At 33.9% G+C, this 24,238-nt stretch overlaps 1 protein-coding gene across 1 annotated transcript in view; it reads right to left on the bottom strand.

The window, feature by feature from the left end:
• Positions 699-24,238, bottom strand: part of IPO7 (importin 7) — a 44,136-nt gene continuing 20,596 nt past the window's right edge. Inside the window, exons 5-25 of the mRNA XM_018059524.1 lie at positions 23,962-24,118; positions 22,684-22,773; positions 20,377-20,471; positions 20,170-20,254; positions 18,162-18,296; positions 17,402-17,501; positions 16,551-16,627; positions 16,083-16,199; positions 14,109-14,198; positions 13,552-13,717; positions 13,231-13,391; positions 11,556-11,684; positions 10,546-10,612; positions 10,337-10,462; positions 9,785-9,882; positions 8,040-8,135; positions 7,362-7,582; positions 7,065-7,270; positions 5,821-6,027; positions 3,802-3,918; positions 699-2,987 (exon numbers count right to left, since the gene is read on the bottom strand). Of these exons, the coding sequence (XP_017915013.1) occupies positions 2,890-2,987; positions 3,802-3,918; positions 5,821-6,027; positions 7,065-7,270; positions 7,362-7,582; positions 8,040-8,135; positions 9,785-9,882; positions 10,337-10,462; positions 10,546-10,612; positions 11,556-11,684; positions 13,231-13,391; positions 13,552-13,717; positions 14,109-14,198; positions 16,083-16,199; positions 16,551-16,627; positions 17,402-17,501; positions 18,162-18,296; positions 20,170-20,254; positions 20,377-20,471; positions 22,684-22,773; positions 23,962-24,118 (2,638 nt within the window). The 3' untranslated portion in view covers positions 699-2,889. The remainder of the gene's footprint in view (positions 2,988-3,801; positions 3,919-5,820; positions 6,028-7,064; positions 7,271-7,361; positions 7,583-8,039; positions 8,136-9,784; positions 9,883-10,336; positions 10,463-10,545; positions 10,613-11,555; positions 11,685-13,230; positions 13,392-13,551; positions 13,718-14,108; positions 14,199-16,082; positions 16,200-16,550; positions 16,628-17,401; positions 17,502-18,161; positions 18,297-20,169; positions 20,255-20,376; positions 20,472-22,683; positions 22,774-23,961; positions 24,119-24,238) is intronic.

Below are 24,238 nucleotides of genomic sequence, written 5' to 3'. Positions count from 1 at the left end.
GTAATTTTAGGTCATTTATTTCACAAACACTTATGGAATGCCTACTATGCTTAATTCATTGTGCTAGATCCTCCCAAAGATGTGGTGTATATGAATATAATTCCTAATAACTTTTTCTAAATGCTTGCTTCAGGGACTATAGCTGGAACTGAACATAGCCACAGTACTGTGGTATGACCACCCCTGCTCTACACTCTGGTCTCTTCAAGAGGTGAACATAGCAGTCATTATCCTGGTAAGGCATGTAGATTAGTAATCACCATTCTGTTACCTGCAGAGAAATAGATTAACATCTTTTATTTAATACTGATAAACGAATAGTTTTTATAAAAATGGATGGCTTAGGTTTACAAAAAAGTGAAGATTTTATGCTAATGTCAGCTATTAAAAAAGACACACTGAAACCCAAACAAAATCAGAATTAACTTGTATAAATTAAAAAATAAGTTATAGATTAGTGAAACTGTGGGAAATGCTGTATGTTAAAGAAATAAATAAAATCCACATGCAACTAATTACAAGTTTATAAATACTACTCTCAAAAAGTTATCTAAAAGTCCTATAACCTTATTTAAAAACACTGATACATTATCAAGATTCATAATCTATAAGAAACTCTAATTTGATGTTATATTTAAGGAAATACTGAAAATAATCGAGGTATATTTGATGCATTAGAAACTACCATTTGAACAATATTTAATATTAAATATAGTTTAATTTTAAGGTCTTTCATTTCAGTCAAAAATTCATAAATGTAGATTACTTTGGATTGTATGACAGAGGAGACAATAAAACTTGATCTCAAAGACATGCCAATACATTTCCTTGAAACAAAATCTCAGCAACCGAGAATTTTCATACTGTGCATGGGAATAACTAAAACCTTTATTAATATGGTTTCCAATAACAATGTGAAAATTGAAATTATCAATTCAAAGAGCAGTGAAATTTGAAATTTAAAAAAGTAGACTAGATATTAGGTAGGGGATAAAAGGTAAAGGAAGACGAAAACGTTTAATACTATTCAGCACTTCCCCTCTGTACATAATGTTGCATATATACAACTACTCCATTTTAATTTTATGACTTTTATGTAATAATGAAATCCCCTGAAGCAACCTAGGGTTTACAGATGGTGTTCAACTTGGGGCGAAAAAGTAGAAACACACTTGATTAACAATTTTCACCCACACATTTCAGACAAACATTTTTTTCTTTTTTTGCCAAGATTTTCATAGTAAATTCATAAATATAGGAAATACTCTCACTCCTTCAGTGTTAAAATAGAAAACCAAACAATGCCAACAGTGGCTTAATTACTGGCATACAAGAAAAACACAACACCAATGGGTTTTCATTATGCATTTTAAATAATATGTGCATTTGTTTCATTTTTACATTTACAAATTTTCTAGTCTGTTATAGACAACAGCACTCAATAGTTTTGAATCCATTGAGATGTTGCTTTCAATTTGAAATATTGTGTGTATACATGTATATAAAAAAATAACCCAATGTATGACTCATCTGACAGATGTTCAAGATCAATAACAGCTTATTTTTGAACATGCAGTTAGAAGAGAGGGAAGCAAGCCAACCTCTCCACGCTGTCTTGTTCCTGGCTTGTTTTTGCAGTGGTATCAACAGTGGTTTTTGGAGGGAACCCTGTGCCTTCAGCCTATCAGATACCAGCATCAACAAGAGGGACAGAGGAGATGGGAGGGGCAGGTGTTAAATGTCAATTTTAAAAGTGTGCATTTCCTATTCTTTCTAGTTATAGGATAAAAATAGATCAATGAGGAAAAAATTTATAATTAGAAAAAAACTGCAATCAAATCAAGACATAAGAGCCGAATTAAGTTCTTTTAATAGATTGCATATATAGATGTTTAGTCATACTCTTTGATCAACTCTTTAAGAGTAGAACTTTATATCCAATTTACATGCTTCAAATATCACCTTTCCTCTTTGTTACAGTAAGGTCTTGTACCCAAATATCCACTTGTACACTGAGAGCTTTAAGAAAAAAACAGGACACAGAGGGAGTTGCCATTTTTAGCAGCAATGAAATATCACTAACCCCTTTTAACATACCGAATTCAAGTCACTATCAGAGGTGAGTGCACCACAAAGTCACCAGGTACAAAATTGCTAATTCATTTTTAAATTAATAACTTGAAATTACCCCTGCCCCCCACCCCATTACATCCCATCTTTTTATAAACAGCAAACATTTTGCTATTTTATACATAGGCTAGCAGGCTTGTTTCAATATGAAAGTGCTAATTCATTTACAGATTTTTTTTTAATCAGTTATGTAGTGCTACAATAAATGTCCAATAATCTACATAGGAACAATCTTTGATGAATGAAAATGATGAAGACTGAATAAGGCTATCGATTACCTTATCTTATTTACATATAAAGAATAGATACCCAATGGTGAAGGAGAGACAGAAATTGGACAAATACTCATAGGTGTAAAAATTACATCTACCTTTGAGCTTATACTGTAAATGAGACATTTTAAATAGTCCTGTAGCCCATGCCTATTTTTTTCCTCAGAAAAAGAAAAGCTGCCTTCATGACATCCCCTCCTGTTGCAGATTTCCACAGTGTCACTTGAACTTTCAGTCAAATCCTTACTTTCTTCAAAAAATAAAGAAAATACTCCCTACCCCCCAAGTTACCTCCCTCCCCAGCCAAAATCCCTCTAGTTTCATTTTCAGTGCCAAGTTGCATGATCAAGTCCCACCTTCTGGGGTTTCTTTGTCCATCTATTGATCAATTAGTTTAGAGTAGATAACATGAACCAGTTCTGGAACCGCTACTAGGAGGAACACAAGCTCTTCACTACAATCACACTGCAGGAAGGAAAGTGGTAACTCAATTCATCCCTGGTGCCGGGCCTCCAAAATTGAAAGAACTTGGCACGACTGGAGCACTGAATTTGTATCCTCCATGTTTCTCAATCATTTTGGATTCTAGAAAAACAAAAAGTAAACGTTTGGTAGAGCATTCAATCAGCTTACTACTTTGGAGAACAGAAGGAACCAACAGACATTAACAACAGCTAAACCATCAATATTAGCCAGGAAGTTCCAAACTTTGGTCTCTGTTCTCCTTCCATATGTAAAGAAGAGAAGTGTGTAATATGTAGAGAAGATGAACTCTCTTGTACGCTGTAGACTTCTTAGCCAATTTTCACTTCCCATTGTTTAAAAAGAAAAATCTTTAAATACCCTATTTAGAGTCAAACAGTGAATCAATAGGATCCAATTCCAAAGGTAGTAACAGCTAATGAATTTACTGCAAGCAAATTCAAATATAAATACTTTAGAAAGGAGGTATAAATACTTCCTTTTTTATAAGGAGGACCCTTGCTGAATATAAAACTAGTCTGACTCACAGTTATTAAGACCTACAAAACTGTTAGAAGGTGTATTACCTAAAATATCCTATATTGAAAAGCATTTATATATTGTTAACCATGAAATGTTTACTGATGAAAAGAAATAATGTATGTCTTTAATATACTTTTAAGAAACTGCAGTTTTCAGAATTTTCCACTATCAAACTAGCCCCATGAGATTTAGCAACCTTATTACAGTCTTCAACTACACTTAAAATCAAGAGAAATTGTGGCCAAAACCAAAATTCATCTCATTCCTACAGATTAGAGTGAATTTCTTATCACTTCCAACAACTGTAGCTTTTACATAATTTTAAATCACCAAATTTAAATTTTAAAGGTGTATCAAAGTTATTAATTGCATTAAAGAGGGTCAAGGAACATACCATGGGCTGCTCTTCTTTGATCGGCTAGAGTCGCTATATCTTGTAACTGTTTTCTTTGTTCTTCATTAAGACCATGAGTCAGGGCCTGATACCACACAGGATTACGATTTTGTATAGCTATCAAAAGGAAAGCAAGGTAAAAAAGGGTGGTAAGAGAGTCCTGGTAGTTCTCTACTATTCTGTTCCCTCTACTCTACCTCCACTACTGAAATTCTGATCTCGTTTATATTTTCCCAATAATTACCTACAGTACTTTAAATTGCTTGTGAGAAAAACATACAGGGGAAAAATTTATGGTTTAGCATTATGCCTCAAGAATCTAATCACGCTCAAAATCCTCACTGTTAGTAAATAGAACCTAAATCAGTTGTTATCTAACAAGTAACAAAGTAGGGAAACTAGAAATAAAGTTAACTCAAACTCCTTAGAAGATTGAGAGTTAAAGCAACTTAAAAACGGACACATTCCCACATTCTGGATAATTCTCAAATTCTTACATTAAAAAACAAAACCCAGAAACCTTAAAAAAAGAGATGAATGGTACAAAATAAATTCTTTTTCTGCATTTCTTATTCAAAAATCTTTCTTAAATATATGTAGTCTTTCCATAGAAAGGTACTCTGCAGTACTTAAAATGCTCACATATTTTTATATTATAGTCGGGCTTCCCTGGTGGCTCAGAGGTTAAAGCGTCTGCCTGGAATGGGGGAGACCTGGGTTCGATCCCTGGGTCGGGAAGATTCCCTGGAGAAGGAAATGGCAACCCACTCCAGTACTCTTGCCTGGAGAATCCCATGGAGGGAGAAGCCTGGTAGGCTACAGTCCACGGGGTCGCAAAGAGTCGGACACGACTGAGCGACTTCACTTCACTTCACTTCAAATAATGGTCAAATACAACCCATAAGAAGGAATAACAAAATTTCCCAGCATACCACAAGACCAGGTGTTAAAAATCTCACTGTTTAATGAAAACACGCACTAGATAAGCTGATATATAATGGTAACAAGTCTAACCCCACGTCTGTGTTTCAATTAGCTACAGAAAGGGGTGTGTGTGTATGGTGAGTGAGTGAGAGAAAATGTTCTCTATAAAGGCTTTCCACAAAATAAAAAAATTTTACAGAGTAATTCCCAAGAATGAAAACTCATTTCCTCATGATATTCTACTTCTACCTTACTGCCTTTACTGTGCTTGAGCCTTCTATTATAAACCATCATTTAGGAATTAACATGTGTTTAACTATACAAAATACAAAGTCAAGGACAAAAGCCAGTCAAGTTCTTGCACTTCAATCAATTTTAACAGCCTGCCACATAGCCCCAAAACAATTACTTGCATTTCCGCAACCTAGCATCAAAATTGCTTTGTCGTGGGTTTGGAAGATTAATGCTTTGCTTATCAGAGAATTTATTCTACATCAAAATTCATAATGTATGGGAATGATAAAATAGGAAAGCAGTTAACTGGAAGGAAAGGAGGTTCAAATTTCTTAAGCTGGGTTAAAGAACACTGATGTTGTATTTTGTTGAAATCCAAGTAAATGATGATCAAAAACAAAAAGTGGCACCCAGCAGTCTGTAGCCACACACTGTGAAGCAGGAGAAAAGAATAAAGATTCCCAAGACTCTACATGTAAAAATATGGTCAAATTCTCAGATAGGTAAGCACAGGTTTAGCCAGGGGAAAAAATACACACAAACACAAGAAACATAAGGGTAGATACTTCTAGGAAAACCTGGGAGGCTACAATGAAGTATATCATTTTCCTGTGATGTGCCTATTTCAAAATTATGATCTAAATAAAAGTAAAATAATAGGATGAGGAAAATACTCTGAATCTCTAAGGCAATAGGAGAAGTAACTTTGGTTACTTTGCCTAACAATCCTAAATCATATTCTAGTCTGGGTTTGATATACCCCAATCTCTTCCTTAGGGGGCAGACATAAAGGAGAACAGTTTGACTCAGGAAAATGGTTCATATGGAACTATCTGAATTACACAGAACAAGTAAACTTACTCTGAAATATAGCTTTAAATATCTGATACTCATCAACAGGGTTATCTTCATCATCAATGATTGTAGAATAGCCTTCCAGGGCGGTTTCTTCGGCATCATCTTCTTCCCAGTCTTCCTCATCTCCATCTTCACCCGCTTGCTTAGCCAGAATCTCCAAATATTCTTGTCCATCTTCGTCAATATCATCTTCATCACTGCCCAGTTCCTCTGCCAAGTCATAAAAAGGTGCTCTTGTTAACACTGAAATATTCTGTTACTCATTGTAACTCACTGACAACGGTCATTGTTGGAAAATCACAACTGAATAAATTTAAGGGAGAGTTCCAAGAATTGGTGTTTAAATACACATTCAGCAATAAATAGAAAAAAATTCTCACAGCAATCTAAGAAAACTAACCACAATTGTTAATAATCTAGATTCCAGTATTCTTATATACAGATTCTAAAGTTGGAAAATGGACTGAATGAGAGCCAGCACGTGGCATGCTCTGAACCTTATGGTATTTACCAAACCAAATAAATACCAATAGTAAAGCAACAGTTTGTTATTTCCACAGGAATACCTTTTACGAGATTTTTTTTTTTAAGGCTGGCTAAGATAATATATGATAAAAGACAAAAATGGCAATTATCATATTTTGGAACCATTACAATAACTTAACATCTATTTTTACTCTTGCGGTCTATAGTGTCTCACAGGTGAAATATATTAGATGCTCACAAACACTAAAAACCCCAAACCAAAATCATTTTTGCCTGCTGCTGCTGCTGCTAAGTCGCTTCAGTCGTGTCCGACTCTGTGCGACCCCACAGACGGCAGCCCACCAGGCTTTCCCATCCCTGGGATTCTCCAGGCAAGAACACTGGAGTGGGTTGCCATTTCCTTCTCCAGTGCATAAAAGTGAAAAGTGAAAGTGAAGTTGCTCAGTCGTGTCCGACTCTTCGAGACCCCATGGACTGTAGCCTACCAGGCTCCTCCATCCATGGGATTTTCCAGGCAAGAGTAGTGGAGTGGGGTGTCATTTTTGCCTAGAACTGCTTTATGTAATGGAGATACAGCTGAAAGTTCTGCCCTCATGGACCTCACACTCTAGTGGGAATCTAGTGAGAGTCTATGAATGAATGAACGTGTAAATATTTGGCTATGATCCCACATTTCATTAGAAGAAGGGCTAAAGGAATAAGTCCAGGGATATTTCTAACTAGGTAGTTAAGACTGGCTTCCGACATTGCAAATCCCTTACCCGTTTCATCATCATCTTCAGCTTCATCGTCATCATCACTGTCATTCTCGTGTTCTGCATGGCAGGCATAAGCTCTTTTTAATCCATTAAATAGAAGAATAAAAGCTGGCAAAATCTGTCCAGAAACCTGATTTAAAACTTGTGGTATTTGTTCCATATCAATAAGAGCACATAGGCCCAGAACACACATCTTTCTGTCGTGAAGCCTGAAAAAAATAAAATATTTTCTTTTCTTTAAAAAAATTTTGCAGTTCCTCACAAAGTTATATAAACAAAGACCCAGTACATGTCACTTACCCCAAGAAACAATCAACATCGTTAAGCCATTGTGTAATAAAATGATTTGTAACTGGTTCAACATTATTAGGGAAGCGAAGATTTTCTAAGGTATTGAGAAGTAGGTGTGGATTGTAATACAAAGCTGCAATGGCAACTTGCAGGCACATTGTTCGAAGTTCACTTGTCTTCACCTCTCTTGTCAGCCTCTCTAAAGCTGCTTCCACAAATAAGGGAATACACTATAGAGAAAGAGAAAAACATTTCAAAACTGTCAGTAATATGCATTAACTATCCTACCCATATTAATTTTCTGGTTTCCTCAACTAAACCCTTTTCCATTAAATGATCCAATAATTTTTATTGCTGAAGCATTTCAGTGGGAAATCCAATTTTAGAGAAAAATCAGTCTTCACTGAGATATGAGAACCCCACCACAACAGCAATCATGGATTCAAAATATTCCTACTGACTAACCTTACTGTGGTAATCATTTTGTTTATTTCCATACATATTAAATATATGATCACAATTAAACATTGATTAAATTTTAAACAATCTTAACATGTTATCTTGGTGTCATAATAATACAACATACAATATATATATATCTATATAACAATTACCCAAAAACAAAAAGGGGAGGGAAAGATTCCCTCTCTGAATCCTGCAAGCTGAATCATCAATGGCTTCACTGACCTGGTCAATGCCACGCCCTTTGCACTGCAGAATGATAACCTCTAGCAATTTTGCTGCATGACACTCTGCATCTTCTCCTGCAACTCCTGTAAGAACCTGATCAACACAAAATATAAACTGCAAGGAGGCGTCTCAAAACCTTTAAATCAGTCTGTAACTGCTTAAGTATTTAACAGAGTCTAATAAATAAATATGAGTGAGTGCACAGACTACAGTCTAAAGAACTGTAAGGATTTGGAGTTGTCTGTCTGTAACATTGGTCTAAATAATCAAAGGACCTCCCCTGTTGTGCCATTCTGGACTCCAACAAGTTGAAAACCACTGTGTCTGAAAAAAAAAAAAAAAAATACTGGCAATGGATTGTGAGACCAGCAGGATGAAAAGGTAGTCTGCTGATGGCAGAAGTTGTCCCCAGAGAAGAAATAAAAGCATGTAATTCACATGCTCGTTAGCACTAGAGGAATCAAAGGGTTAAGGATAAGTGTTTTAAAATAGAAGTGTAGATGGCATAGCTATCTCTGTTCCTAGAACATCAACAATTAGCAATAAACAATAACATAACTAGATGATTATTCTGCGACTAAGTGTTCAGAAAGAATGAGGATGACAAACACATCTAAAAACTTCATGGAGGAAAATCATTTTCTAATGTCTGATTTTAAACAACAGACTGAGAGCTCTCAACAAATAATGTAAGGATTATATGTTACCAATTACATTGCCTCTGATATCAATGGGCCCCAATCAATCATTTTATCTCCTACTTCTTAAGAGGAAAAAAAAAAAAAGCAACATTCACCATGTATATGTATCTTATGATTTTCCAAAAATGGCCTAGTACTTTTGACTCTTTAAAAATGAACCTGCAGATTTTACAATCTTGCTATTTACTAATACTGTACAGCTACTATAAACCCACGGCCTCCAAGGAGTTCCTTTCTATTTTCCTTATTGAAGTAGTTGATTTACAATGTTGTATTCGTTTCTGGCGTAGAGCAAAGTTGATTCACTTATACATACGTATGGTTTAGTCGCTAAGTTGTGTCCAACTCTTTGCGACCCCATGAACTGTAGCCTGTCAGGCTCCTCTGTCCATGAGATTTTCCAGGCAAGAATACTGGAGTAGGTTGCCATTTCCTTCTCCAGGAGATCTTCCCCACCCAGGGATCGAACCTGGGTTTCCTGCACTGCAGGCAGATTCTTTACCAACCGAGCCACCAGGGAAGTCACACATACATACACACGTTCTTTTTCATATTATTTTCCATTATGGTTTATTATTTATTTGAATATCAGTAGGAGCTTGTTGCTTATTAATTTTATATATAGTAGTTCGTATCTGTTAATCCCAATCTCATAATTTATACCCTCCCTCCCCTTTTGGTAACCATTAGTTTGTTTTCTATATCTTTGAGTCTGAGAATGTTCTTTATAAAACATCATTAATCATTTCTGGTCTTTTCTTCTTTTGATTCAAAACTTAGCAGGGAATAAGCTAAGATAACGTCCAGACACTAAAATCAAGAAATGTAGCTCTAATTAAATACCAGAAGGTAGACATAAATACTTGTCAAGTCATCAATTAGAGATCTAGGAATCAAAGCCATTTTGTTGATAACTTTTAAATAACCCTTAAGTCAAACTCATATGATATTATGTTTACCATGATGTAGTATCATGTCTGTTTACAATTTTATACTTTTTATAGCACAAGGCTCACATGTTCTTGTATTAGGGTGACCTACCTTTTTGCACATACTGTATATCATTTCAAGGTACTTGGTATCAGATAGAAGTATGTCTGTATCAACTGTTACGTAATTATGAAGCAGAGGCATCATATCTGTATTAATACAAAGTATAAGTTAAATATCTTTACTAACATAAATGCTGTGTTTCTGAAAAATCTAAGAAAAAGAAGCAAGTCTGAATGTTTTGTCCCTAACATTCACTTTTAATTATTTATTTGTAATTAAATGTAAAAATGAGCCTATTATTAAAGTATATTCCTTCATATTTAGTAAACATAAAGATTATGTTAAAGATTATACAAAGAAGACTGACAGGAAACAGAAACTTAAGAATATGTGTTTTAAGGAAATAATCTCAAGTGATAACTAAATCAAAATATATAATGGAAATCAGTGTTAGGGTCATCTTGGAGCATTAATTGCTACTGTTAACTTATGCAAACAAGGAAGCACTTAAGAATATGCAAAACTTTATGTTCAAGTGATATACTAAAACTGAATACAAACAAGGGGAACCCTAAGTATTTCTATGATGATTTGACCTACCTGTAAAGTAATCAAAACCATCTTGCTGAAAAACCTCAAATACCAGAGGTAGTAACTGCCACATCTGTGGAGACACTTGTTGACATGTCAAACTGTGTGCTAAAGAGAAGATCTCCTCATAGAATTCTAAAAGAGAATACCAAGTCATTAGGACAATGCTTGCTCATATGAAATAGTAGGATATTCTTAGAACAATCAGAGGTACCCACCTAAGACATGCTGCTGTAAAACAGTTCCAATGACCTGCAAGCAGATTCCTTCAAGCTGCTGGGTTATCTAAACGAGAAGAAAACAATCACATGGAATTGCAGCACACTGAGTGAATTATTAAATAATATATAATAATTCAACGCATTTAAATGTAAAGTCAATATTGTCAACAAATTATTTTAAGCCTTTGTTTCAAAAGGGAATGTTTCAAAACTGAATCAATCTGGGAATGAAACTTAATACGATACCATTACAATCAGACAAACAAGAAATAACAAGTACAGTTTACTATAAAGAAAAAAATTTTTCCTAGAAAAAGGGAGCCACATCCACATCATTCTGCAGAGACTAAAATCTTGTGTGTAATTCAGCCAGATGTAAGTGAAGTTAACAGAGATACAAATCAATAGCTTACTGAAAAATTATTTAAAAGAAGGCGTTAATCCTACCACTCCCAGTAATTTTTAAGTCAGCTCCATTTATCTAACAGTGAGCAGGGCACCCAAGTCATACAAGATAGATAGAACATACAAATTCCCCTTTAATTATCGGTATGATCCTCAACTGGATCCCAAATTCCTAAAAGTCATCATAATGTTAAAAAGTGCAGGAAGCAGGACATCCATTTGGAATACATACAGTGTACACCTAAAAATGCTTAAGGTGGTATATGTTATATGGATTATACCCTAACTAAAAAACTTTTTTATTAAAAAGGAAAACCAGCAAGAGTACGTTTTCCTAGGAATCACTATACTTTTAGATCTGAGAAGGTAATCCCAAACTTAGAGCTTTGAGGCAAAGATACAAATACTTCCCTCCTATTCCTTCTAAAATATTTATAAGGTACTATGAAAAGGGTACTACTAGTTAAAAGATAGCAAAAATCAAGATACGTGAGAAGATGACCAAAGACTATATGTCAGAGGTCCCCCAAAAGCACAGAACAGCTGATGAAGAATGGCTTGAAATTCCCTACAACTTTTATAGCACTGGATTATTTTCTTACTTCTTTATGATCTTCAACTACACTAAGAAGCGTGTCGATGGTATTCAGGATTCCCATAGCAGTAACTGCTTTATCATCACTTCCTTCTTCATCTGGCCCAGTCTGGATTACTTGATTAAAAGTCATTGCCTACATTGAAGAGAATATAATTAAGCTTTGCCCTTAAAGCAGTATACACATATTTTTGTCTAAAACATAGTTTTTAAAATGTTCTCACTGACACAGCACAACTGATTGGCATTTCCAAATCAATTAATATTATACAGTCAATGGTACTGCTCTACCACTTACTGGGTCACTTCAAACAGACTACTCAACCTCTTTTTCCTGACATCTTCACAGAGATACTGTGAGGATTAAATGAGGCAAGGCATAGAAAATGCTTAATATTATGAACGTTTAGTATTACTGGCTGACATCTGGGGCTTCCACATGGCGCTACTAGTAAAGAACCCGCCTGCAGATGTAGGAGAACTAAGAGATGAGGGTTTGATTCCTGGTTGGCAAGATCCCCTGAAGAAGGAAATGGCAATCCACTCCAGTATTTCTGCCTGGAGAATTCCATGGACAGAGGAGCCTGCTGGGCTACAGTCAATGGAGTCACAAAGAGTCAGACACAACTAAAGTGACTTAGCACAGCTCAACATTTGACAATGAACAAATACTAATCATCAAATATTAGTCACCAAAGTTTTTGTTGCCACAGAATTCAATCATTTTGAAGATATTCTGAGCAAAGTTATTAATTATGAGGTGTCACAGCTAATCATCAGCTTATTATAAATGCAATATATTATTTTAATGAACACTACTGCATTTATTTGGGCTTCCCAAGAGGTTCAGTGGTAAAGAATCTACCTTCCAATCAATGCAAGAGATGTGGGTTCAATCCCTAGGCCGGGAAGAACCCCTGGAGAAAGAAATGGCAACCCACTCCAGTATTCTTGCCTAGGAAATCCCATGGACAGAGGAGCCTGGTGGGCTACAGTACATGGGTCACAAAAGAGTCAGACACAGCTTGGTGACTGAACAACAACTCTATTTACTCAAATGTCTTTACCCAATTCAAAATCAGCTGTTAAGAACATTCGCAGCAGATAACAAGACTCAGATTCTTCAAATCTCAATATTTAGCAAGACTATAAACTATACCAAATATATCACTGTATAGGGAATATGAATGGATAGCTGCTGGGTACATGTCCGTATTTTCTATCACCGTTAAATAATTAACATTGTTAATTCTCAGAAGTTCAGGGCTATGTACTGTACACAAAGTTCAAATATACAAAAACTATTTTAACAAATTTCACTTTAAAAATCTACTTATAACTAGTATTCCTATTCTAAGTTGGTATAAAGCATTCTAGGAAATCACACAAACAAGTTGGTCACGATGCAATGTTAAGTACATGTCGACAACTATGCGCTGCAGCGGCACACAGCACAGGTGTGGACCCCAGCCCCACCCCTTCTAACTTGGGCAAGTTAATTAACCTTTTCATAACTCACATTTTCTTTCAGTATAGGAATATTCCTCACATAGGACTGTATGAGAATCAAATGAGTTAAAATATGTATCAAGGACTTAGAATGGTGCCTGATACACAGTAAGCTCTGTGAAAACACCTGCTGTAATCTAAGCAATGCAAACATTACTGATCAAATAACATACCAAATGCTGTGTCATTTCTACTGCAATAGGAGTAACTTCTTCACTATACTCGCAGATCATTTTCTGAATTACATTGGTAAGATCATCATTTTCTGTTTCTCTTATAATGTGAAGAAGAGCCTGCATGACGGGTCTGATGAATGGTGTGATATATTCTTTAGCTGTAAGAGAAAGAGAAAAAAACTTCTGGTGCTAACAGCTAAAACTCCTTAAAACCTGAATCAATGTATACCAAAGAGTAAACAAGAAATACCTTCAAATAAAAAGGAAGACAATATGTCAAGTTTCTAGGACTATGTCTTATATATACAAATCTTTTACCTTTCTCTTGATTGCTGATCAGCACTTGAAGAGCAATGGCAGCTTCCACTTTAACAGGCATTTCCCTATCATCTATCAGACATCTTCGGGTCAGTTCTAGGGCTGTTTGCAAGTTCTGGTCACTTTTGAACTTCACTTCACAAAAGTAGTGAAGGACCCAGCAAGCCTTTAAAAAAAAAAAAATGCAGTGAGTTACTATAGGTGTCTTACATTAAATTCTACCATGTGACAATATTTCTAGTGCCAAAGTTCTTGTGTGGGAATTTGGAGGCTGGCCAGTGGTAGATGAGGTCAAGAGACCACACTAGACCAGTACTATGATCCCAACTTATTCTCTGGCTGCACGACGTTTGTGTGGATAGCAAGATCTGAATGCAAAACACAGACAGATGCTGCCATCAGACACAGATGGAAACTATGCACACATTATGAGCAGCCATTTCAACAAACACGGTTTTAAAGTGAACATCTAAAAGCTTCCATATAAAAGTCCACAGAAGCAGTTATTCATTGTAAGACATAAATGTACACAACAACACAGCTTTAAACATACATACCCTGGCTCTCATGTAGCCTAGTTCACTGCTAAAGAGAGGGAATACATGGTTCTGCAACATGTATTCCATCTGATCTTTGTAGATCTTTTTCTGTAAAAATTAACAAATATAATCATTTCAAATGTCAAACAGATACACAAATCCTTAAAATGACTAATGATGTAAAAACATATTTATTCTGGAATTCTGAACCCCAAGATCCATATCCAATTTTCTAATTCTCAAACATTAACATCAAAATCACTATACATTTTTTAATCCTTTTACATCATTTGTTTACAAAGCAATTATGTCGAACATTAACACCAGTGATGTTTAAGTAATAGAAGAATGGTTAATTTTATTCTTTATCTTATAAAACATTTATCTCTTATAAAATTATTATAATGAAAGAACCTCTCTGGAAAAGTTCTACATGAACAATACAGCATAGATTGAGAAATATTCTGTTCTCAAGGTAATAATGGGAAGGGATATATTCAGGTTTACAAACTTCCAGCAAAACCAATTTTCTGAGAAGAAAAAACACTACAATTTAATACAATATGAAAAGAAAATAATTCATGCAAAAAGAATTACCTTCAGCAAAAGCAATAACAAAGAAATATAGAAGACACTTTCAAAATCATAAGAAACTGTACCTTAAAGGACACCATCAAGAATGTGAAAAGATAAAAGATAATCCATAGAATGGCAGAAAATACTTGCAAATCACATACAGCTGATCTTTGAATAATGAGGCGGTTGGCACACCAACCCTCTGTGCAGTTGAAAATCTGCCACTTAATTTGCAATTAGCCCTGCATATCTGTGATTCTGCATCTGTGGATTCAAACAACTCCATTTGTGGATTCAACCAACTGTAGTATTTACTACTTAAAAACATCCACATGTTAACTGGACCTGAAAGAAGTTCAAACCTGTGTTGTTCAGAGGTCAACTATATTTGAAAGCTTTCTAAAAGCATACATTTAGACTATACAGGGAATTCCCTGGTGGTTCAGAGGTTAGGACTCTACACTTTTACCGCCAAGGGTCCAGGTTTGATCCCTAGATGGGAACTAAGATCCCACAAACCACCCAGTATGGCCAAAAAAATTAGATTAAAAAAAAAAATATATATATATATATATCAGAACTCTTAACAAATCACAGTAAAAAGATAAATACCTCCATTTAAAATGGACAAAAGATTTGAACAGAAATTTCTCCGAGGAAGACTGGACAATAAGCATAAAAAAAGATTCTCAGTATCATTAGTCGTGAGGGAAATGTAAATTAAAACCACAGTAAAATTACCATTTGATACCAACTGGGATGGCTATAACTTTAAAAGACAGACAATAGCCAAGTGTTGATAAAGACAAAGACAATGGAACCATCACACACTGCTAATTAATACATAAAAAATGGTATAGCCACTTTGGAAAACAGTCCAACAGTCTCTCAACATTTGATCAGCAATTCAAGTCACAGGTATGTATTCCAATTTATATGAAATGTCCAGAATAGAAAAACCCATTATCAGAGACATAAAGGAGATTACAACTAGGGCTAGGAGATTTGGGAGAAAATGGGGAGTGACTTCTAAAAGTTTCTGTGGGGAATGATGAAAACTCTTTGAAATCAGAGCTGACGGTGACACAACTCTTTATAAGAAAAACAACTGAACTGTATACTTTAAATGGACAAACCATATGGTATATGAAAATTGCTCAGTCGTGTCTGACTCTTTGCAATCCCATGGTCTGTCCATGGAATTCTCCAGGCAAGAATATTGGATTGGGTTGCCATTCCCTTCTCCAAGGTATCTTCCCGACCCAGGGATCAAACCCGGGTCTCCTGCACTGCAGGCAGATTCTTTACCATCTGAGCTACAGGGTATTCCCTGGTATATGAACTGTACCTCAATTCAGCCACTATTAAAAGAAACTAATTGCACGCACGTGTGCGTGCACACACACACACTAATACCTTCAGAAGTATTTCGGCTAAAGAACCAATCATATGCAAGGCTCCATCTTTTTTTCGAGGATCAGCATTTGGTTCTGTGAGAATCTGGTAGCAAAATCCCATAGTCTTTTGTAGTACCTAGATTAACAGAGAAAAGTACTGCTTTACTGGATATCCAAAAATCCTTCTAAATCACTGATGACAAGAGGATCTTAAGTAACCATTAAGAACTAAAAGTTTGAGATTAGAAGATGCAAACTATTATATACAGAATAGATAAACAACAAGGTCCTGCTGTATAGCAGGGTGAAATATATTCAATATCCTGTGATAAACTATGTATGTAACTGAATCACTATGCTGAATAGCAGAAATTACTACTGTAAATGAAGTATACTTCAATAAAATAAACAAAAAAATACCCTAAGTGTATATCTGAACATATTTTAAATATTAAAGCAAAAGTTATCCACATACTAAATAACCCACCTCTTTCCTCTTACTACAGGCTGTAAACAAGAGTGTCTGGGCAGCAGTGGTTGGAGAGATGAAATCCTCAAATACATCTGGAGAAAAAATTTAAAATTAACACAGAATACAGAAAAATAGTAATTTCAAATTTTTCATCAAACATTTTCATATAATTTACAAATGATGCTCAGTGATAACAAAAAAGGACCTTAAATTTTTGCTAAATCTTCACAGAAGGCAAGCACGAAAACAAATCCAGATCTCCATAGAATTTTGCAAACGCCTAATGCCTTGTCTTTCCTGTACAAATTAAATCTTAATCCATTAACTTTTCCCAATGATTATTTATTTTCTATCATATGAAACCCCACTACTGTGAGAATTTTCACAATGGGGTCACAAAAATACAAACTACCGAAAGTATATAAGATTTTGGTAGGAAGAAAAACTAATACTCAACATTAGCCAAATTATAATTCTTTAGTTCCATGCAGAGACTCCAGCTTCCTGTATGCGTCTTCTCAATTTCCATACACCTGATGACTGACATGGGATCCAAAAGCACAGTTCAGATACTTAGTGTTAAGGTGTACCCTTGAATTTCTAACAATTTTGGCAGGTACCAGAGGTATATCCAACAGTCATAACCTGCTAACACTACTGTATTTACGTCTGCTAAAAATGAGGATTATCATTATCAAATGACCAAACTAACGAAAAACTTCCCAAACGACTTAATAATGGATAAATTATATTAAAATAAGGGAAAATTTTTCAGTTCCAAAGGTGAGGCCTTAATATTCAAGGTTTATCATACAGAACCTTAACTACTGACATATTTTGTTTCTAAAAAAGTAAAATGTCCTCACCAAACTTCATGCGTATATATTCATAAGGGTCTTCTTGCCAAAGTTCCTCATCAGCATCTGTATAGCACATCAATGGAAAAATAACATCTTGGATAATGCCCTGCAATTTAAAAGTTAAGAACGTAACCTTAATTCAGTTTTCAAATTTCTAATAATTGCTAAAATAAAAATAACTCTACAGCATGTGTTTTAATGCTTAATATCAAACTTCAGTAAAATATAAATAAATGCATTAAAATGCATTCTCAGATCAACCACCAACGTACATATTCTTACTCTCTGTGCAACAAGGGTAAGGCACATGTCATAAAATAAGACATGTATACATAGATAGCAAGTAAGTATTCTTAGAAAACACAAAGTGAAATTTTAGTCCATCAAACCCTACAGTTAAAAACAAAGCAAATACACTACTGGAAACAATACATAAGCCAATTAGCTTCAAAAGTAATTTGGTGAAATAGTCTTTTGTCTATTCCAGAGTACATGTTAACTAGTCATGTTAAACTAATCATGATCTAACAGTAAGAACCTAAAGGCAAATTTTTAGTTAATAGTTTCAGATTAAACAAATAATCTGAATATTCACAAAATACCTTTTATAAAGTTTTTCACGGTGTTACTTTATTTTTCTAATATAAAACTATCAGAACTAGACCAAGTAACACACATTAAAAAATTGGTTTTTTCAACTTTTTTGGTAATTAATGTTATTTCCATTATATTTTCTAGAAAAATAGTTCAGATAGAAAATTGTTACTTGTATATGAGGCTTCAGATTCTTCCAGGTGAGAGCATGGGAAACTCCTTGATTAATATAATTTAACGTCTGTTGTAAAACTCGGGGAGCCATATATTGCTTCTCCTTGTACTGATACAACACCTTCAATAAAACCTTTGAAAAAAAATTTGATCAAAACCCAAAGCTTAAATAGAGTTTAACCATTTACAAGCTAGCAAAAACATCTGACACTACCCAGATCACCATCATAAAATAACCACCAGATTCTATTAAAAAGGAAGTAATTTTTAAAATTATGTATTGGAGAACTATATTTATTCCCAAAGTAAAATAAACAGATTGAGGTAACACTGTATGTCAAAGGATGAGTTTCTGATTAAATACAAGAAGAAAAAATCATGCTATGTATGAACACACCACTGAGACAGCACTATATTGTTAAAATCAACTTTTAGGAAAATCTTACCCAAACCATTTACGCAATTAGTGACTGCTAAGAGTTCTAATTCATCTTTGATATTTGAGAATAGCAGTTGTTAAAATATGTTCCACAGACCTCAGAGGGTCTGACGGGTCAAAACTATTTTCATAATAATGCTCAGACATTATTTGCCATTTTTAACGTGTTGACACTTGCATCAATGATACAAAAGTGGTGGTGGTAAAACTTCAGGTGCCCAACATGAGTCAGCAGAGTGGCACTAAAGTGTACTAGCAGTCATCACGTTCTTTACAGCCACATAATCACAGAACAAACTTTCCTTAGGAATGTCCTTCATGAACCAGTAATGCATACACGCAGCACTTCTGCTACATACCAAAGTACAATGCTTGGAGGAAAAGCGGAAACAGCTTTTTTGGGGGGCCTTGTTTATCTCACAAGGCCTCAAAAAAACTGAGGCAACACTTGCCTCTCCCTCCCCAGGCAAACCTTCAGTAAAAGGCGAAAGATTCATTTCGAAGAGAAACAAGAGTCAGAATTGAAAAAGTTTTTTCCAACAAATACCATAAGCTTGAAAGAAAAACTGATTGATAAAATTATGGTTATTTATTTGGCAGATTTTTTTTTCCCTCAAAAATGAACAAAATGAGCCTCTGATTGAAGTGAGAATATGTTACTGGCATTAAAGTCTGAGACTTCAAGCAAAACTAGAATTCTCAAAATCTTACACCCACCACTTAGTCCCACTTGACAGCTTTTAAATATTTAAAGATACTTCTGATAAGATCAGTGGTGATATGAATGAATGAAAAATTTTAAAGTTATATAATGAAATCAATTAACATTCAGAAAATTGCCACTGACCCACTAAGTCAATATTTTCCAAAGACCAAGGCAGGATTACAAAATCATACATGAATAAAAGACCCATTCAAAGTACAATACCAAACCAATGAATGTTAATATAATAGAATATGAGATGTTTATTGCTAGAGTTTCAAACTCTACATTGCAATTAACCTTTAAGAAAATACCACTGTCAAATGTTGGCATGATATAAAAAATTTCCACAATTATGTGAAAAGTATATTAAATCAGTCTTTCCTTTTCCAACTTATCTTTGAGACCAAATTATCTTTATTTACTTCTATTAGAACAAATTAAAACAATGAATAGAGAGGTAGATGTGGTATATGGCTACCTTTTAGTAAGGCAGACATTAAAGATATTAGTAAAAATATGCAATGATGCCATTTCCTCCTGCTAAAAATTTTTCATTTTGGAAAAGAGTTATTTTCAACAATAACAAAAAAAAACCCATCTATTCTATCAATATGTGGCAGGTTTGCTATTACGTTTAAATAAATTAATACTGTTAAATTTTGTCTCAGTTTTTAAAACGGTAAATATCATTACATATAATATAATCCATAATCCAGACTGTATCTGAGACCAAAACATTTGCTACAGTGTTCAAGATGTTAAAGATTGCTACATGCAATCTTCGGATGACAAAAAACTAGAAATAAGCAAGATAAATTAACAGCACCATGTTTTTACATGGTAAAATTTTCTTAAACTTACTTGTTGGACACCAACAGCAAATGCCTTCAGAAATACTTCAGCAAATTCATTATACTCTTTGGAAACATTGCCAGGACTTCCATATCTAAAAGAACATTAAAATGCCCATCATGTCTTTATAATGTTTTATATCAGCACTTATTAAAATAGCACCAAATCGTGAAGATTGAAAAAAAAAAAAGTTATCACATAATGAGAAGTGTTTACCTTTCAAAAAGCCTTGCTAAGATGTGTAAAGCCCACTTCTTACATTTCCACCATGGTAACTCAGGCCTATCATCTTCTTCAACTTGAAGTGTTTCCTTTAAAGAGACATTTATTTAATGATAGACAATATAATCTAAAAGGAATATAGTGAGTTCAGAACAGATTCACAAAAACATGAATGCTCCTCCAACATGAGCCTTTCATTATAAAAGGATATACTTGGAAAAGTACTAACCTTTGTTTATAAGAGGCGTTTTGCTTCACTACTTAGTTACAAAGGTGCTTTTTCAAAGTCTTATAAAAGTTTAAACTCAAAAACATTTTAGTCATGACCCAAAGAATACAAATAAAGGCCTGGGCAAGCAGCTTAATTAAAACCAGTATAGTTAAAGGGCACAAATCAAAAGGGCACAAAAAACTCCATTTTAAAAATCTACTTTCAGAAATATTAGTTGAAATACATAAATATAAACAGATGAAAATATTCATTTACAAAACTATTTGTAACAGAGAAAAATGCCAAGAACTAAACATTCATTAATAAGGAGATGTTTAATTATGGAACATCCATAACAGACTACTACACAACCATTAAAAGAATGAACTGGCTCATTATATTACTGACCTAAGACAGTCGTGACATATTTTTAAAGACAAAGAAATGAGACTGTGAAACAACCAAAACTTTCATACACTGCCAGTGACAGCAATGATACAACTACTTTGGAAGTTATTTATAAAAGTAAACATATACATTCATAACAGCCTTATTTATAACACTAAAATCTTGAAACCACCCAGATACACATTAACTTGTAAATAAATAAATTATAGTACATCCTTACAATGGAATATCACTTGCAATAAAAAGGAACCAACTACCATAACACAACATGAATACATCATAAGTATATTAAGTAAAAGTAGATACAAAAAATCACCTTTTAATTAGATTCTATGCAGGCAAAATTAATATATGGTGCTAGAAACTAGAATGGTGATTGATGGTAGAATGACTAGATCCAGCCATGAGCAAATATTCTAGGTGATGGTTACTTGAGTGAATATGACTGTTACAACTCAAACTGTTTACTTATATGTGCATGTTTATTATTACAAATGATACCCCAAAAGATGCAGAATACAGTTACGAAAACTCTTAGTTATATTTTATACCTTTTAAATGTATACAGAAAATAGCACATAAATCACTTTTCTATGGAGTGGAAGGAAGGTCCTATTTACTTCTTCAGCATATTTTAAAAATAAAAATGTGAGCAATAAATTACAAAACAGGAGATCAGCCTCACTTATTCCACTAAAAAAAATTATGTTGATAAATTACATAACCCTTCTATGCCTCTGTTTAAAATAAATTCAGGATTTCTTTTTTTTAACATTAGATAAGCGAGGTATGCAAAAGTACTTAAAACACACTAGGGATTCAGGAATTGAAAATTCACTACCTCTCTAGAAAACTAGATTATAGAGAAAAATTGTGGTTATTTAAAAAATTGTTATTAAATGTGAAAAAATAACATTTTTTATTTATGGACAATTCTGTTTATGGGACTGAAAAAGCAATGAATTCTGCACTAAAATAGTGAATTTTATGGTATTTGAGTTAGATCTCTATGAGGTTGTTATTTTAAAACCAAGTAATATAACTAACAACAAAGTCTGACCAACTTGGAAATCAAGTTCTTCAGTTCATCCAAGTCTGACAAATCACTAGGCTAAAATCCAGCTATGGGCTCTTTGTCTCTTTTTGAGATATAATTGATATCTAACATTGTGTTAGTTTAAGGTATAAACAGAATAATTTGATATACGTATAAACTGCAAAATGTTTACTATAGTAAGTTTTGGAAGATGGTGTAAAGGTACAAATTTCCAGTTATATGATAAATAAATTCTGGGGACATGGTATCTATAGATTTTATAAATAATAACAAAAAAATATTGTTTATCTGAAGGTTGCTAGGACAGTAGATTTAAAAGTTCTCACTATAAGAAAAAAAATTCCTAACTATATCAGGTGATACATTTGATGAACTCAAAAACTGAAGAAACAGAATTAGGATGGAAAAAACAAGCTACATATAAGCACTTTAAATAATACACAAAATAACCTTTATAATTTTTCCCTTAATATACTCAACATATATAAACAAATAAAACATGTATTTAGAAAAATTTGCATCACAAAGTACATACAATTCACAAAGAATGTTTTAGAAAATATCAATTAAAATTCTCAAAAGGTAACTAAATATTTAAGTTCAGTGATATAGGAAATACACTTACATTAGGTACATCCCTGTTCACAACAGTCTTTAAAATTTCTATCCAGTCTGTCAGATTCTGTTGGTTTATCAGCTCCAGTGGTAATGTATACTAAATTAAAATCAAGAATCAACATTTTAAAATCTTTACAAAAGAAAATCCAACTTCCTTTTACTCTTTATAAAACCTAAAAAACATACTTCATGCAATCCACATTTCCTCTTTTAGCAGACAGGCAAATTTCTCATCTGGCTGATTTGGTTAGTTTATGTACAATGGTCAACTGTGGCAAAGATAGTGAGCATTCTTGTCTTATTCCCAAATTCCTGGGAATACATCTAATTTTCACCATAAGGTATGATATCTTTTATTGAGTTAAGGAAATTTCTATTCCAGAATACTTAAGTTACTTTTTTTTTAAAGCAGAAATGATTATTTAATCAAATACTTTATCTACTACCATCCTTAAAGATTGTTTACAGGTCTCTCTTTTTACATAATATAAAACTTAATCACAAAAACTGGTTTTTCACTCTTGACATTCTCATGTTTCTGGGGTAAATCATATCACTTAATAGGAGCATAAAATCAATATCCTATTTAGTATTTCAGGACTTCTATTTTCACAAATGAGCCAGTACTATATTTTGATTTCAGGGTATGCTAGTCTCAAAAAATCAGTTGGGTCCTATGCCCTAGAATAACTCATGAAAAGAACTTTCATTTCTTTAAAAGTTGTATAAAGAGTCATTAGAAAGATATTAGATTATCTTCAAAGATCTAGCAACAACATGAAAAATCCAACCAAACAATGGCAGTGAGTCAGTTATAATAACCTTAGTGGAAATAAAGTCTATTTAAATGAGATTTATAAAAAATGAGTAATGGTATGAATTGAACCAAAGATCCTGGCAGATGAGACAATCTCTCTTTGGCCATGTAGCACAAGAAGAGCCAGAATTCTAATCCTCATCGAAACCTCTGTTTCATAAGTAATTACACTCCACTTAGACTATAGATACCACCATTTCCTTAGTTGGGTCTTTTATCCCAGGAAGATTCAGAATATACAAAGTCAAATCCACAGTATTAATCATTTTGTGTCAAGCTTAGGAATAGGTTTTGTAATTAGCAGGACAATCTACACATACATGGCATGACAAAGCACGTGTTAGATGCAAACTCTAAGAACTGATTTTCAGTTTTGTGAATTCTTAAGCTGAAAGATATTCTTTATCATCATTTATGGTGCCAAATGATAGCTGACTTTATATATTAAAAATGACTTTATAAAATTACCTGAACAAGAGCGTAGAAGATCTTGAAAATTTGTTTCTGAATGAGGACAGATTGATCAGACTGATCAGAAAGAAGCTGGATAAAACGGTCCTTTAGAACTGGCAGGAAATGCTGCATTGCTGCTACCAGTGGACTCCGTTCCTCTGGTTTCTTATACCTTTGGGTAGGAATACAAACTAATTCTGTGAGAATTTATTTACAATTTTATTTACAAATACAAACTACTTGCCTGTTTATACAGATAAAAGCAAATATTTTCTAAGCAATTTTATAGTCC

The sequence above is a fragment of the Capra hircus genome, chromosome 15 (genome assembly GCF_001704415.2).
Source record: "Capra hircus breed San Clemente chromosome 15, ASM170441v1, whole genome shotgun sequence".
Lineage (NCBI taxonomy): Eukaryota > Metazoa > Chordata > Mammalia > Artiodactyla > Bovidae > Capra > Capra hircus.
The sequence above is the reverse complement of the archived record's forward strand: the minus strand, read 5'-3'. Positions and strand labels throughout refer to the sequence as shown.